At 41.3% G+C, this 14,519-nt stretch overlaps 2 protein-coding genes across 5 annotated transcripts in view; one reads left to right on the plus strand and one right to left on the minus strand.

The window, feature by feature from the left end:
• The window catches only part of LOC122625132 (flotillin-2), a 90,721-nt gene that overhangs the window by 31,512 nt on the left and 44,690 nt on the right, over window positions 1-14,519 (minus strand). The gene's annotated exons all lie outside the window — the stretch shown is intronic.
• LOC122625119 (glucose dehydrogenase [FAD, quinone]) lies at window positions 3,861-13,128 on the plus strand. The gene is made up of 3 exons (XM_043805034.1): window positions 3,861-4,318; window positions 11,158-11,408; window positions 11,618-13,128. Exons 1-3 carry the CDS (start codon window positions 3,861-3,863, stop codon window positions 13,126-13,128), a joined length of 2,220 nt encoding a protein of 739 aa, XP_043660969.1.

Genomic DNA, 14,519 nt, shown 5'->3' on the forward strand with positions numbered 1-14,519 from the left:
GCCATTTCTAGGGGAGTTACGAGCACTTGGCTCACTGGCTGCTGTTACTCCATGGCTTCGTTTCTTGCATTTGTCGTTTAATGAAGTTCATTTCCAGTGCGCAGGCTGCAGATACAGATGTGGATGACTCAGCTGAAAGACAAAGTCATGGCTGGCCTCAAGGGGCTGAAAGGGGGGGATGCGTAATTGTTATGTCACCCCAGAGGGAGCTTTCTTCTGGGCCAGAAGAAAAGGGGGAGAAGGGAAAACGCCTCTTCGCTTTACCCAACTTTATTTGTATATTTTTTTTGGAGCCTCTTCTATTTTCACTTTTAATTGCCCTCGAGCAGAAATTTGTTTGTTGATTGGGCAATTGGCCCAAAAGAAATATTGCGTCTAGTACATATAGTGCCAGTGCTCATATGAAAAGTGGTAAGTGCCGGAAATTGTTCGTGTGTATGTTAAACCATACAGTAACACTAATTGTAATTGTAATTGTAGCGGAAATCGTTGATTAAATATGCACAGAAGCCTGGGAACCGAAAGTGTTTTCTGGCCATTATGATGCATTAGTATTCATTAGAGAGTAATTTGTTTGGTAAGAGCCGCTTTAAAGGGGTTTCTTTAAAGATATATTTTACATTATTTGAGGTAAAAGTAGAAAAGTTACCTCCAGAATATGTGCAACAAATCAACACATAACAATAGAGCCTTGCATTCCCAAGATTTGTCAAATGCAAAGACCTCCCCGCAAGAAGGTCACCTCACCTGACCATTGAAGTATGGCCCTTGACCAATGGAGGCCCTAAGACTGAAGACTTCAAGTTAGAAACCAAAAAAAAAACTACAAAGAAGAAACCAAAACAAACGCCGGCAAGACACACTCAACGCAAAAAGTTTGACAAGTTTATTTGTGCCCTTTATTGTCATGTTTTATTTGTTTATTTGTGAGTTTCCGCGACATTCGCATGGAAAACTCTGCTTGAATTGCTTGTGCTGCTGACCTTGCCCCATTAGATGGTGATATATCAAACGATCGTCACATCATCGCGGCTCCGTTAATTTGCCGGCATTATGTTGTGTGTGAGACTTTCGTCATTCCTTCGGCAGGTGGAAGTGGTTCAAGTTTTTCGGCCAATTGGGAAATGCTCCAGTAAACACGAAAATAGTGTCAACCCCAAGATAACTGACCATAGATAATGCCAAATGTGAGATCAACAAACCAAAAAACAAAGTAATAAAGACTTTATAATTCGGGGAAAAAGTTTTACAAAATATAGCTCATACGTCCTGTTGTACCAGCGATAAAGATTATGAGCGTAAATTGCTGTCTAAAAATATAGATTTATTTAATTTAATACAAAACTGTTATTTTCCATCGTATTGAATACATTTAGATTATTACAATTAATAATAAAGCGGCCTACACTTTGAAATTAATTCCCATTTCGCCTTAATCCTTCCCGGATATCACATTGCACAACAATGCACAGTGCAACCAGGAAATTGAATGGAATGCAAAAAATATGGCTTTCTATAAGCCCACAATTTTTGGGGACCACCATCGAAAACATCAAAACCTCATAGGCAGAAATGGAAGCAATTTTGGTGGTTCCATTGAATGTCGATTGATACCACAAACTAGTTGCGTTGAATATCCGTTCGATGTCAGGTGTGTAATGTAATGTAATGTAATGACAATTACTTGGCAAAAATCGTGTTGTGGTTTGTCAATTGGCAAATACACACAAACAAACACACACTGATCGAAATAAGGAAAAACCGGTTAAACAATGAAAACAATCGACCAACAACTAAATGCCACAAATTTCACTTTGATCTTCACTTTTTTACTCAACTCTTCGGCTTCTTCAATGCCAAAAACTGGTCAATTGATTGTGGTTCTTCTGCCAGCTGTCGTTTCAAGTTGAATTTAAAACCGATAACGCATTGTAAGTACAGTGAAGACAATCCAACTAAAGTTATTTTTGAACCGTTGTACAAAAAATATTATATGAAAATGAAAATAGAAATAAAAACACTTTTAATATATAAATCAAATGTACTTATATAAATAAAACGTTAAATTTATGAAAATTCAGTAATCATCTAAATGAATCGGTTATGGTTCGGTTCCTTGCTAACGGGAGCTGCTGCGAAGCGGTATCGGACAGTATCGGTTAAAAAACATATGACTTTACACATTTGCACTTATCGAAGTTTGACTGTACATCTTGTTGACGTCTCAGCTGAAAAGGCTTACGTGCGCAATCCCAACTATCCAACTGGCCGAGTAACTCGAAGTTGCAACCCGAATTTCGACTCAAAATCAAGCCCATCGTTCGCGGAGAGAAGTGCACATAACCGTAAAGTGAGCATGAAGGTCGTCTGGCGTCTGCAAGGAAATTCGAAATCGAAGAAGAAACAGAAGAGAAAAAAAGAAAGAGGAAAGGAGAGGAGTTGCTGAAGGGAAACAAAAAACCGCAAATGTCAGATACATCTGCGCATGTGTGTGTGTGAGCGAGAGCCAGGAGCTGCAAGCGGTTTATTGTAACCGTTTCGCAATGCACAGCATCAGTCATCAGCCATCAACCGCAACCGCATCGCATGTGCATGTGATTGTGTCTGTGCGTGTGGGAGAGTGCGAAAGAGAGGCTCGCGAATCGGTAACCGTTTCACATGGCAAAATGAGCGCAGGCGCAACCGCAAATGGAAGCGGAGAGAACAGGAAGGCGAAACGGTTAAAGTTTTAAAGCAATTTCTAAGTTCTCAGTTTTACTGTTGAGATATAATTTAGATATATATTTAAGTGAATTACAAGGAAGCAATACTCCATATTTACTTTAAATGAATTTTCTGGTGAATTTGTTGGGTTTCTAAAAACCCAAATCAATAATTTTTCTGGTGAATTTGTTTTGTTTTTAAAAGCCATTTAGAAAATGTAGATTTTTTCAGGATTTGATAAAAATCTCAGTTTAAATCCAATTAAATGTGCGTGCAAATGTTTGCGATCCACAACTGTGGTTAAAACTCAGCTGCCGCGGAAAATGCAGTTGGATTCGCTGGGGAAAAACGTGCGCATGCGCAACCGCCTGTTGGCAGCGACGCCGGCGTCCGCAGCCGCGGCTACCGCCTCTGCCGGCGCTGCAGCAGCGGAGACAAAACGTCGCAGGCCAGCGGCTTTTGTGGCTCAGAAACGCAGCGACTGCCAAGCGAGGCGGAAGGCCTAAAACAAACGAAACGGGCTGGCGAGGCGATGCGAATTATCCAGTGAACCGGTTAACCGATTATCCATTTTTCATTTTCCATTTTCCATTGCACGATTACACCCATAATAACCGATACCAAAATCAGCGCGCGCGCGACACAGCCAACTATTTCAATTACAATTTATTTATTTTTGTTTCTGTTTGCTCAATGTGTTTACGAGGCCTAAATGAAAGTGCAGAAAGGCAAGTGACTGTGAATGCGAACGTGACGGATGGCACCGAGAGAAAATATCACAATATAGTCCATTAAAAAGTTGAAAAAAAAACCTCATTGTTTGCCCTATAAACTCAAAATATTATTAACAGCCTTTTTATGTTTCAAAACGAAAGTTCTGAACATTAAATGTCACTTTGATTTCCACATTAGCCTTTGATTTTTCAAATGACCGTATTGTGATGCTTTTTTCTCAGTGTGCTTTGATAGTGAGTGCAAAATTCCAATAAAAGTGGCCTGAATAACTCAACGCAATGCAGTCGCAGCAATAAAGCGGAACTAAACCCAAGGAAGCGCCCAAAGAAATTCGTGAAACAAAAATCCTTCGGGAAATCCTTCCCTGAAAACATCGCCCCAGTAAACCAAATCCCCTCCTCCACCAAAAAAACAACAACAACATGGTTGTAGTTCCCGCTCTGGGAGCCGCCGCAGTTTCCGTGGGCGGCCTGCTCTTCAAGGCGAGTGCCGCCTCCAAGGCGGCGGCAGCAGCGGGCGTGGCAGCGGCAGGCGCCTCCAAATTGGGCCTGGCCATCGCCGGTGCTATCAAGCTGGCCACCGCTGTCATTGGCGTGGGCAAACTGACCATACTGCCATTCCTGATAGCGGCCATTGCCTACTACAACTACGATCTCTTCGATCCGGAGAATCGACCCTTCAACGTGCAGCAGGTGGAGTTGGCCTACGATTTCATCATCATCGGTGGCGGCTCGGCCGGCACTGTGCTGGCCTCCAGACTCTCGGAGATCCCGCACTGGAAGATCCTGCTCCTGGAGGCCGGTGGCCATGAGACGGAGATCTCCGATGTGCCGCTGCTGTCGCTCTATTTGCATAAAAGCAAATTGGATTGGAAGTATCGGTGAGTGGTTTTCATTTTTGTTTTCATTTTTGTAGAAAATGCAACATTCAGGTTCTATAAATTTTTAAAAATTAAATGCATAGTTTGGAGGGAAGTTGTTACTCAAATACTCTTCTTCAAATTCATAAATCTTTGATTTTTTGACCTCATTATATTTGTAATTCTTGCTACATTGTTAATTGTTTTAAAAATATATATATATATTCGTGGTTACTTCCTTATCTCACTTAAATACCAAATATTTTTCAATTGCTTTTTTGGGTCAAATAGTTGGCCTTAGCAGTGACCGGACATGCCCTTTGTTTGCGCCTTTTTTTGTTGTTTTTTTTTTATTTTTTTTTTTTGTTTTGGCCAACTCATCTCGATGACGTTGGCATTTTTCCAAAAGCTGACAACGAATTCTGTCCATATGCTAATCTGCATCGATGTGCTGTAGTCATTAGTATTCGGAATAGACCAAATAGACAGCTCAACTTGAATGGGTTGCGGGTTCAGGCGACCCAAGACGATGATGATGATGATATGATGGTGCCAAAGGCCGGATTCGTTTAGTTAGCAACCGCCTGCCAAATTTCAGACTATTTGCACGCAAACAGCAAAGCGATTTCAGCACTCGTCGCAAAGAAATGGACAATGGAAATGCACTGACTTACATATACGATGTACTCGCATTTAATTTGCAGGAAAAGCGACATGTTGGAATTGGGAAATACTTAATGGCTTCTTAAAGGCACTTTAAAGAACTATAAACTAATTACTTGAAATTAAAAGTTTAGTGCCTTAAATTATGAAACATATGTAAGAGATTATTTGAATATAAGAAAAATCCATTTTGGAAGTTAATTGATGCCTCCAAAAGTCATGTTTAATATACCACTTAATATAAACTATACTTTTTCCATGCTTTTAGTTATTTTCGCTTTTAATTTATGTATTTTCATGGTTAAATCTTTGTTCAGCATATTGACAGACATTTTATAACACCATTAACAGCAATTACTTTACGACAGTTTTCATTGCATTTCTCTTGATTTGTGGCTGCTGCTCTCCAGTGATCCCATTTCTCGGCTCTTTGATCTTGCAACTTGGATCTCTCGCATCTTTCACTTTTCCCCGGCCCACTTTCATTTCCCGGCTCACCCCCCCACCCCCCATCCACCATCCACCATCCCCCATCCAGAATGTTCCAATTAGATAAAGACAAACGTAGACCATTACCATTTACCATTTACCAATTTAACCACTAACATATCGATGGATAATCTTCCGCCTTTTTGTGGCTGTGTCTCGCTTTCAAATAGCAATTAAGTGCGGCTTTATATGGCGACTCGAGCATCCATTAACCAGAAACTTCAACTTCGGCTTAACAATAAATGGGAAATTATCAGTGCTGCTGAGCGGCTGATTCGAATTAGAACGGGCTACCGTTAGGCAGGCCCTTTGCACCTCAGGCTTCTAAATTTTGTTTTTTGTTTTTGGTTTTTTTTTTGGGTTTTGGTTTTGGTTTTGGGGCGGGTCCCACTGATTTCATTGAGATCGTTTTCTATCTCACGGCATTTCATTAATAACAGCTGATGCCGATGATCAGCGGCCGGCCACCTGTGGCCACCGGCTCTCAAATTAACAAATCGAACTTCACTGCTTAATTATTCATGAGCTTTGGCATTTTTTTTTCGCTTTTTTTCGTTTTTTTTTTTCTTGGAATTTTGTTTGAGCGTGTTACCAATACCGTAATCCATTTAACTGTTTAATGCGACAGGGGGCTGGGTGTTTTGGGTTGGGTCTGTAGGCCTAGCGGCGATATACGTTCGGTTTTCTTTATGAGTCTTCTTCGCTTCTTCTTTTTTTTGGCTGCAAGTTTCACTTTCAGAATTCCAATTCCATTAGTATTCCCATTCTCTTGCATTGTCTTTCGTTTCGTTTCCCTTCCATTCCTTTTCTTTTCTATTATTTTCCATTCCCATTCCATTAGTTTTTGGCATAATTGAATGCTAACCGCATATTGCATTGCGCACAGTGCATGCGAAATAAATCAAAGGGTGCAAAAAAGAGTAAACAATGTAAGATAGATTATTATGCTAATCTACCCACAAGAAATACACTTTAAAGCACTTTGTTAAATCACATTTAGGGCACTTGCAACATTTTTATTTATGTAGGGTAGGAAAAGATACATTTTCAATCTAAAGATTATATTTTGCATAAGAAAAACTATCTATCTATATCTAAAAATGCGAGCAATTATTATTTTTTTCTTTTATTAAATTACCATTATTACACAAATTCAATTCTAGTTTCATGTGCAACTATCACCCATAATAATCAAAAATCGTTCAGTGTGCACAACAAGAAAAACCCAAACTAAGTGCATCGAGTGTGGCAATATAATCGAGTGTGTTTCTGAATCATTGCATCATTGGCAACTCGGGGAGAGCCGGTAGCAGTATCTGCATTTTTGTATCTCAGTGTTTTTGTATCTCAATGCTAGCAGCTCCAGTCAGCTGGATCTGCAGAGAGCAAAGTATCTGAAAAAGTGTGGCGTTGTTTGTTTTGGGTGCAATGTGTCCACAAATCGACACGCGAAAACGGGAAATTCAGTCGACAAACTGCATCGAAATTGAATCTGAGTTGGAGAGGAAAAAAAAAAAGACAGATACTTGACAATCACTCTCACGTCAATCATGGCCGGTTATCTTGATTGACTCACTCACTCGTGGGCTTAAAAGTTTCACCCAGCTGAGAAAGTCACGGAATTGGTGTCATCAGTTTGGTATCTGATTGGATTCAGTGGCAAGTTTTTGGAGTTCAAGGTCGTGGGAACACGATCATCACAGTTTTTAAACACCAAAAACTCTTGCAGCACTGATAATAAATCAATAATTCAACCAACTACTTTCGTTTGTGATTAGAGGACAAGTGCCGTAAAGTTTACAACTTGCCGCTAAATATTTCATAATCCATGTGCAACTATAGTTGCAAGACCAATTTGAAAGTATTCAAATGCGCAGTCAGCCACAGTAGGCGCCGCCTAAAACCAACAATGGTTCTACAGGGTAAACATGTGGCATGGAGGGCCCCCAAAGGAAAAACCTGACTCGAACCTGAACCCCCGCAAACAACCCATCTGCGGATCTGTGGTGCATTCCACTGGGGGATTACGCAAGCCGAGCTGCTGATGACCCCCAGTCTTATCCGCATCATTAAGTTCCCTCCCTCCTCGCGTTCGCTAATGCCAGAGTTATTTTGGCAGCCACAGTGGAGACACACCCCTGACGAATTCGAATGCAAACTGCAAGTGCTTACATATAATACATTAAAGTAGTTAACTCTGCAAAGTGGAAAATCTTTTATAGAAATGAAGAAAGAAGATGTACAAATGCAACTTCCATTTTAGAACCCTGTGAGTTTGCACATCACTTCTCGCAGTGTATATTCTGAGATCGGGATATCCTACGCCGGTCCAGTTCAGTTTCCCAACATCAAACCGGATCGTATCGCAGTTGCTTCGAGCAGCATGGTATGGTATCATAGTATAGCATGGTACAGTATGGTAGAGTATAGTATAGAAGAGTAGAGTAGAGTAGAGTATGGTAAAGTGGGTTAGGGTGGAAATGGCACAAAACGAAGCGAATGAAACGAGCTGAACTGAAATGAAATGAAACGGGCTGATACTTGGCAATTGCAGCTGAATGGAGCCAATGTTGCCGTGTTGCCAATCGCCAAAAGCCGCTCAAATCGGTGAGGAGAGTGGCCCATACGTGAGCCGGTTAAATGGACAGGCTTCGGTGGGTTTTTATACTCGAGACACAAGTGCCTCGTAGCTCGAATTGTGTCAACCGGGCAATAAAAACCAAGTGAAAAACAAAACAAAACAAATCAACTGCACACCACGTTTGCCTAAAATGAAGAATCACCGATTAACACTAAATATTGATATGTTGTATATCATTTCATTTGCATTTACACAATCGAACACATGAAACTGGTTATGACACCAGACGGATCGCAAATATTTGCTGTTAATCTAATTAACACCAATGCAACAGCGGATAGATTATGTAAATTCAGTTATTAGACAGACTTATACATACGTGTTTAGGATATGTTTAGGATATTTTTAGGATATGTTTAGGATATGTTTAGAATATGTTTAGCATATGTTTTGTAATAATACGAGGACATCGAACCATTGTTTATAGCATAGTTGCTCATCATGAGCTGTTTACATTTACTGTGCAAATATTTTGAAACCAACTAATAAATATTTGCACATTTTTCCCACATTTCACTCAGCCAGTCTGCTTTGATTAATAAACATTTCCATTAATAAATCGCATGGAATCGTTTTACAGCCTAATGCGGCTGCTAAGCGATTTTATATGGCAATCGACGGCAGTTCCATCTGAACGCGTTTCCCCTTAACATTTTTTGGGGTATTACTGACTCTGAGGGGCCTTAACCAACTTTCGGTTAACGAGCATTAAACAATTACGAAAATAATGCAATCAACTCGCATTTTCGGCATGCATATTCATTTCATAAGCGGCAATTATGATAGTTGAGCACGTCGAATGTCCCTAATGATTCACTGCCTTTAGAACGGCATTCAAGTGCAAAATAAATAGAAGATATGTTTGCCAACTTCCTGGAAAGAAAAAGGACTTCCCAATTCAGCAACCTTTTAATTCCCATTTCTCAACAATTGCCTTGAAGAAGACAAGATCTACGCCTCCACACCCACTACAAAAAAAGACCCAAAAAAAACCCAAATAAACTAAGCGAAATGAGTTAATAATAATTTGTTACGTTTATGTGAGTTAACTGTTAAATGGCAAATAAAAAGCAAACAAATTGCGTCAGTTGGGCTCAGTCTCGCCCAAGTGGAAGGCCGAAGTTGAGGCGAAAGTTATTTCTTTTCTCATTTTTTCCCTCTCAATTTTGTTTGCCCGCGCGTTTCGATGCGTGGTGGTTGCACCTGTAGTGTATCCGTGGTATCTGTGGTATCTATGAGAAATGGCCGCAGCACGTAGCCAATAAGTCAGCATGGCAAACAATGGGCCACAGTAGAGCTACAGTGGGGCTACAGTGGCGCGAATCGATATTAATGGCTCGTCAACGGACTGCACAGGGAAATAATATCCATCACCGATCTGGGCAGCATAAATCAGACGCCCAATACGTGCATGTCGTATGCTAATTACCCTTACCCTCTAACTTAGGGAAAAAGTATAAACAAATCAGTTGCAGGCACAGGTTTTGACACCCTAATCGCCAGAGATGCAAATGCATTTTACCAGACATGTGAATGATGATGATGGTCCATGGAGTGCCTGCAATTAACACTAATTCATTGAATAAAATTATCAAAAGGGTATCACGGCCGCCGTGGCAATATGATTATTTTGATGGAATTTTAAACTCTTTCTTTCTCTTTGGCTTTGCAGCACGACGCCATGTTGGCCAAGTAAAATCATTGCTGACCAAGTTTTCCGCAACTGACATTTGATTTCCGTTTGTTTGCTTCGTCGTCGCGCGTTTCTCAGCCGAACGTGGCCAAGTTAACTTGGCTAAGTCGCCTCTTGATTGTTGCCTGTCACTTGGTAATTTGTATTTTCATTAACGACAACCAAAGACAAAAAAATGTCTTCCTATGTATTTAGCAGCGGCTCTAATGGGCACCCAAAAGAAATGGAATTTCGGTTTATTAGATTCGGAAGAGCTGAGATGAAAAAAAGGAAAATAAAACACCGCAGTTGTCAAAACGTTTTGTTTGCCAATTTGTTGGGTTTATATTGGCTGCACTCACGGCAGGAAAAAGTATGCGTATAATGCTGGGAACTTTGCAAAGAGATTATTATCCCAACAAATGCGTAACTTCGGCTGGGATTTCCGCTAATTGGTAGTGCTTGAAATTGCTGGGTGGAAACTATCGTGTTTTTTGCTTCTTATAATTTTGTTAGGTCTTTTTTGTGATAATTAACAAATATCTTCTTTATGCAGTTAACTTCCTAACCAAGCGCATGTTTCGTGTAATGAACTTTTATGGCTAAATATTTTACTTATTTATTTTATTTACTTTTCACTAGATCTTAAGAAATTTCCATGAATTTATAGGCTGTCTGGTTATGCACCTTGCTTACATCATCAAGTAATTGCATTTTTTATCGCCCTATGTGTTTTACTCTTCAAATTTTTACCACTTTCAATTTGCCTTTAAAATAGCTATAATTTTTGATTATCCTAATCCTATTTTATATATAAAAAACACAATTTGGCGCCAGCTGTGTGGTGTTTTTAATGCTTTTCGTATGCTTGAGCAACATATGTAGCTGGCATTTTTCAAAGCAACCTCCACAGTACTATAAGCCACACTTTAAATGCCATTCGTAGATACTCAGATACTCGCACTCATGGATACCATTTAAAGGCACTGAAAGGGCAAAAGTACGAAGGGGAGGTCGCTCGGTTCATTGCCTCATAGATATTTCTGAGTTTGTGGCCAAACGAGCGTTTAACACCGGCTTTTGTGTTTGTGTTGTAATTAAGTTGGCCGCCACTGGGCAATTTGCCATTATACCCCACCCCACCCCTTTTTCGGGGGAGTGGGCGTGGCAGCTCTGAGACTAATGCGCTTTCATTGTCGCTTTTGTTGACTTGCCACAAAAAAATAATCGGATATCTCTGGCCGCTTGTTTGGTCTCGGCGAGATTCGCTAATTGTTTTCACTCAGTCGCAATCTTTGCGGCTACTGCAAACCCATTTCAATAAGCCAAATTTGCAGATTTTCGCTTTCTTGGCGTTTTCTAATCTATAATATGTTTATGTTTATTTTTTTACAGCACCCAACCTCAGCCGACAGCTTGTCAGGCGATGAAGGACAAGCGCTGCTGCTGGACGAGGGGCAAAGTGCTGGGCGGCAGCTCGGTGCTGAACACAATGCTCTACATCAGGGGCAACAAGCGAGACTTTGACCAGTGGGCGGAGTTCGGAAATCCCGGCTGGGCATACGAGGACATCCTGCCCTACTTCCGGAAGTCGGAGGATCAGCGCAATCCCTATTTGGCCAGGAACAAGCGCTACCATGGCACAGGTAAGTTGAATGTGGTCTCTGAATGCTCAAATGAAAGTGTGATTAAAATTTATTTAATAATTGATAAATTGAATCAATAGATGTAGTTTCTAAAAGGATTTTCTTGAAACGATTGTGAGAAAGTATTTTTAACTGAGCTTTTAAAGATCGCCTTATATTCGTAATATTTCAATTGGTAATACAATTTATAACAAATACATTGTCTTTAGGTGGCCTTTGGACCGTCCAGGACGCGCCGTACAACACACCCATTGGCCCGGCATTTCTGCAGGCCGGCGAGGAGATGGGCTACGACATCGTGGACGTGAATGGAGAACAACAGACGGGTTTCGGTTTCTACCAGTTCAACATGCGACGCGGTTCCCGCAGCTCCACGGCCAAATCGTTTTTGCGACCAGCTCGTTTGCGACCCAATCTGCATGTGGCACTCTTTTCGCATGTGACCAAGGTGCTAACCGATCCGCAAACGAAACGGGCCACTGGAGTTCAGTTCATACGCGATGGCAGGCTGCAGAATGTGTATGCCACCAGGGAGGTGATTCTGTCGGCAGGAGCCATTGGAACGCCGCATCTGATGATGCTGTCGGGCATTGGACACGGCGAGGAGTTGAGCAGAGTGGGCATACCGCTGGTGCAACATCTGGCGGGCGTGGGACAGAATCTACAGGATCACATTGCCGTTGGCGGCATTGCCTTCCTCATCGACTATCCCATTTCGATTGTGATGAAGCGTATGGTTAATATCAATACCGCTTTGAGGTATGCCATCACCGAGGATGGCCCTTTGACCTCCAGCATTGGCTTGGAGGCGGTGGCGTTTATCAATACGAAATACGCCAATGCCAGTGACGATTGGCCGGATATGAACTTTATGATGACCTCGGCATCGGTGATGTCCGACGGCGGTAGCCAGGTGAAGACCGCCCACGGCCTGACCGATGAGTTCTACCAGGAGGTCTTTGGGGAGGTCAACAATCGCGATGTCTTTGGCATTTTCCCCATGATGCTGCGACCGAAGAGCAGGGGCAGCATTAAGCTGGCCTCGAAGAATCCCCTCCGATATCCGTTGCTGTACCACAACTACCTCACCCATCCGGATGATGTCAATGTGCTGCGGGAGGGCGTCAAGGCGGCGGTGGCCATGGGTGAAACGCAGGCGATGAAGAGATTCGGCGCGCGTTTCTGGAACAAACCAGTGCCGAATTGCAAGCACCTCAACCTGTACACCGATGACTATTGGAACTGCTTCATCAGGCAGTACACGATGACGATCTACCACATGAGTGGCACGGCCAAAATGGGACCACCCACCGATCCCTGGGCCGTGGTGGATCCCCAGCTGAGGGTCTACGGCATACCCGGGCTGCGGGTCATCGATGCCAGCATAATGCCGGCCATTACGAATGGCAATATCCACGCACCGGTGGTGATGATCGGCGAGAAGGGTGCGGATATGATCAAGCAACTGTGGCTAACGCCCACCACGGCGCCCGCGGGCGTTCAAGGTCAGGGGCCGAGTCCGCGTCAAGGTCACAACACAAGTCCACCACGAACCCAGTGGCGAAGTAAACGATCACTAAACTCCACAGAAACGGAAGCGGAAGCGGAAACGGAAACGGAAGCGGAAACAGAAACAGAACCAGAAACGAAAACGGAGAGCAGTGCAAACTTGGACATTGAAACATCACCGGTACAGCAATGGCCACTGCCAAGGTCGTAGCTATTGCAATTGCGTGGGGGTTTAAATGGGGTCAATCGGGTGCGGTGGGGTTCGTTGGGGTGTGTTTGGTTCATCAGTTGGACGGGGGACGGGAGGGGGGTTAGCACAAATTTCCGCCTTCTAAATAAATTTAATTTATTAAGCTCAACTTGCTCTTTCTCATTCTCACAGTTATTCGCTCTCTAGCCCAAAAAAATAATGCAAGAATTACCCTTTTTTCGCAAGGAGGCCCCTGTCTGCTCCGCCCATGATCGTAGTCATTTAAGTGCTTCATGTAAATATCGAGTCATTTATGCTAATTTTTTATGTATTTTTTTTTTTAAATATCGCTCGTCTGTTGTGTGTGTCTAATCGAAATGTGTATTTTTGTTATACTTTTATTGTTTGTTTGACGCCGCGTACACTTGGAGTACCTCAATTAGTTCGTAAGCCGAAGATTACGATTACGATGCAAATGTTTGGTTAGTTCGCAAATGTATAGAAACCCAATAAATCGAATAAATACAAATATTACCTCAAGCGTTGCTTTAATGAAAATAACTGGCTCAGTTTATTTCAGATTAAGTAAGTAAAAACCTTGTAACCCAGCTTTATTTATTTACTTTGCTAATTTAACTATTTAGGTTTGTATCTGGTCTACAAATGAGGCAAAAGTTGAATAGTAATAGCTTATAGTTTGAAATACAAGGTATATTTCGGCCAACTTACAGTATGAAATAAAAGGTATATTTTAACAATCTTACAGTTTGAAATACTAAGTATATTTCGGCCAACTTACAGTTTGAAATACAATGTATATCACGGCCAACTTACAGTTTGAAATGCAAGGTATATTTCGGCCAACCTACAGTTTGAAATACAAGGTATATTTCGGCCAACTTACAGTTTGAAATGCAAGGTATATTTCGGCCAACTTACAGATTGAAACCGGGCTCACGAATTTTTATTAAGCTACAGTTTGAAATGCACCATCAAAAGCTTATCCAAAGCTTACCTGCAATGAAAGACATCAAAAGATATTATTAGTAAACTAATATTTTCAAAGAAAGCTTAACATTTGTAAAGTCGGCTAAAAAGCAGGCTTACGATTTGAAGAGCTTTCAGAAAGCTGCACACTTTCTTTAACCGAGTTAAAGTAGGAAAACTTAACTAATTTTATAAATCCCACAATTATAAAAGCGTTTAAAAAAGATATAAATGACAATCTTCAATTGTACTTCTTGCAGGAACATGGAATAATAGAAAAACATGTTAATCAATTTAACAAATGAAAAGCTAAATTTACAAATGTGACTTAATAAAATGGAACATACAACTGTATTATCTTAAAAATAGTATCATTAAAAAGTATCTAATGGATGAAACCTTTTGAGTTCCGATTTGATTCCATT

The sequence above is a fragment of the Drosophila teissieri genome, chromosome X (assembly GCF_016746235.2).
Source record: "Drosophila teissieri strain GT53w chromosome X, Prin_Dtei_1.1, whole genome shotgun sequence".
NCBI classification, from domain to species: Eukaryota; Metazoa; Arthropoda; class Insecta; order Diptera; family Drosophilidae; genus Drosophila; species Drosophila teissieri.

Coding starts and splice junctions, on each gene's coding strand:
- LOC122625119 (XM_043805034.1), top strand. CDS start 3,861: ATGGTTGTAGTTCCCGCTCTGGGAGCCGCCGCAGTTTCCGTGGGCGGC. Junction 4,319..11,157: donor AAATTGGATTGGAAGTATCG/GTGAGTGGTTTT, acceptor ATTTTTTTACAG/CACCCAACCTCAGCCGACAG. Junction 11,409..11,617: donor CAAGCGCTACCATGGCACAG/GTAAGTTGAATG, acceptor CATTGTCTTTAG/GTGGCCTTTGGACCGTCCAG.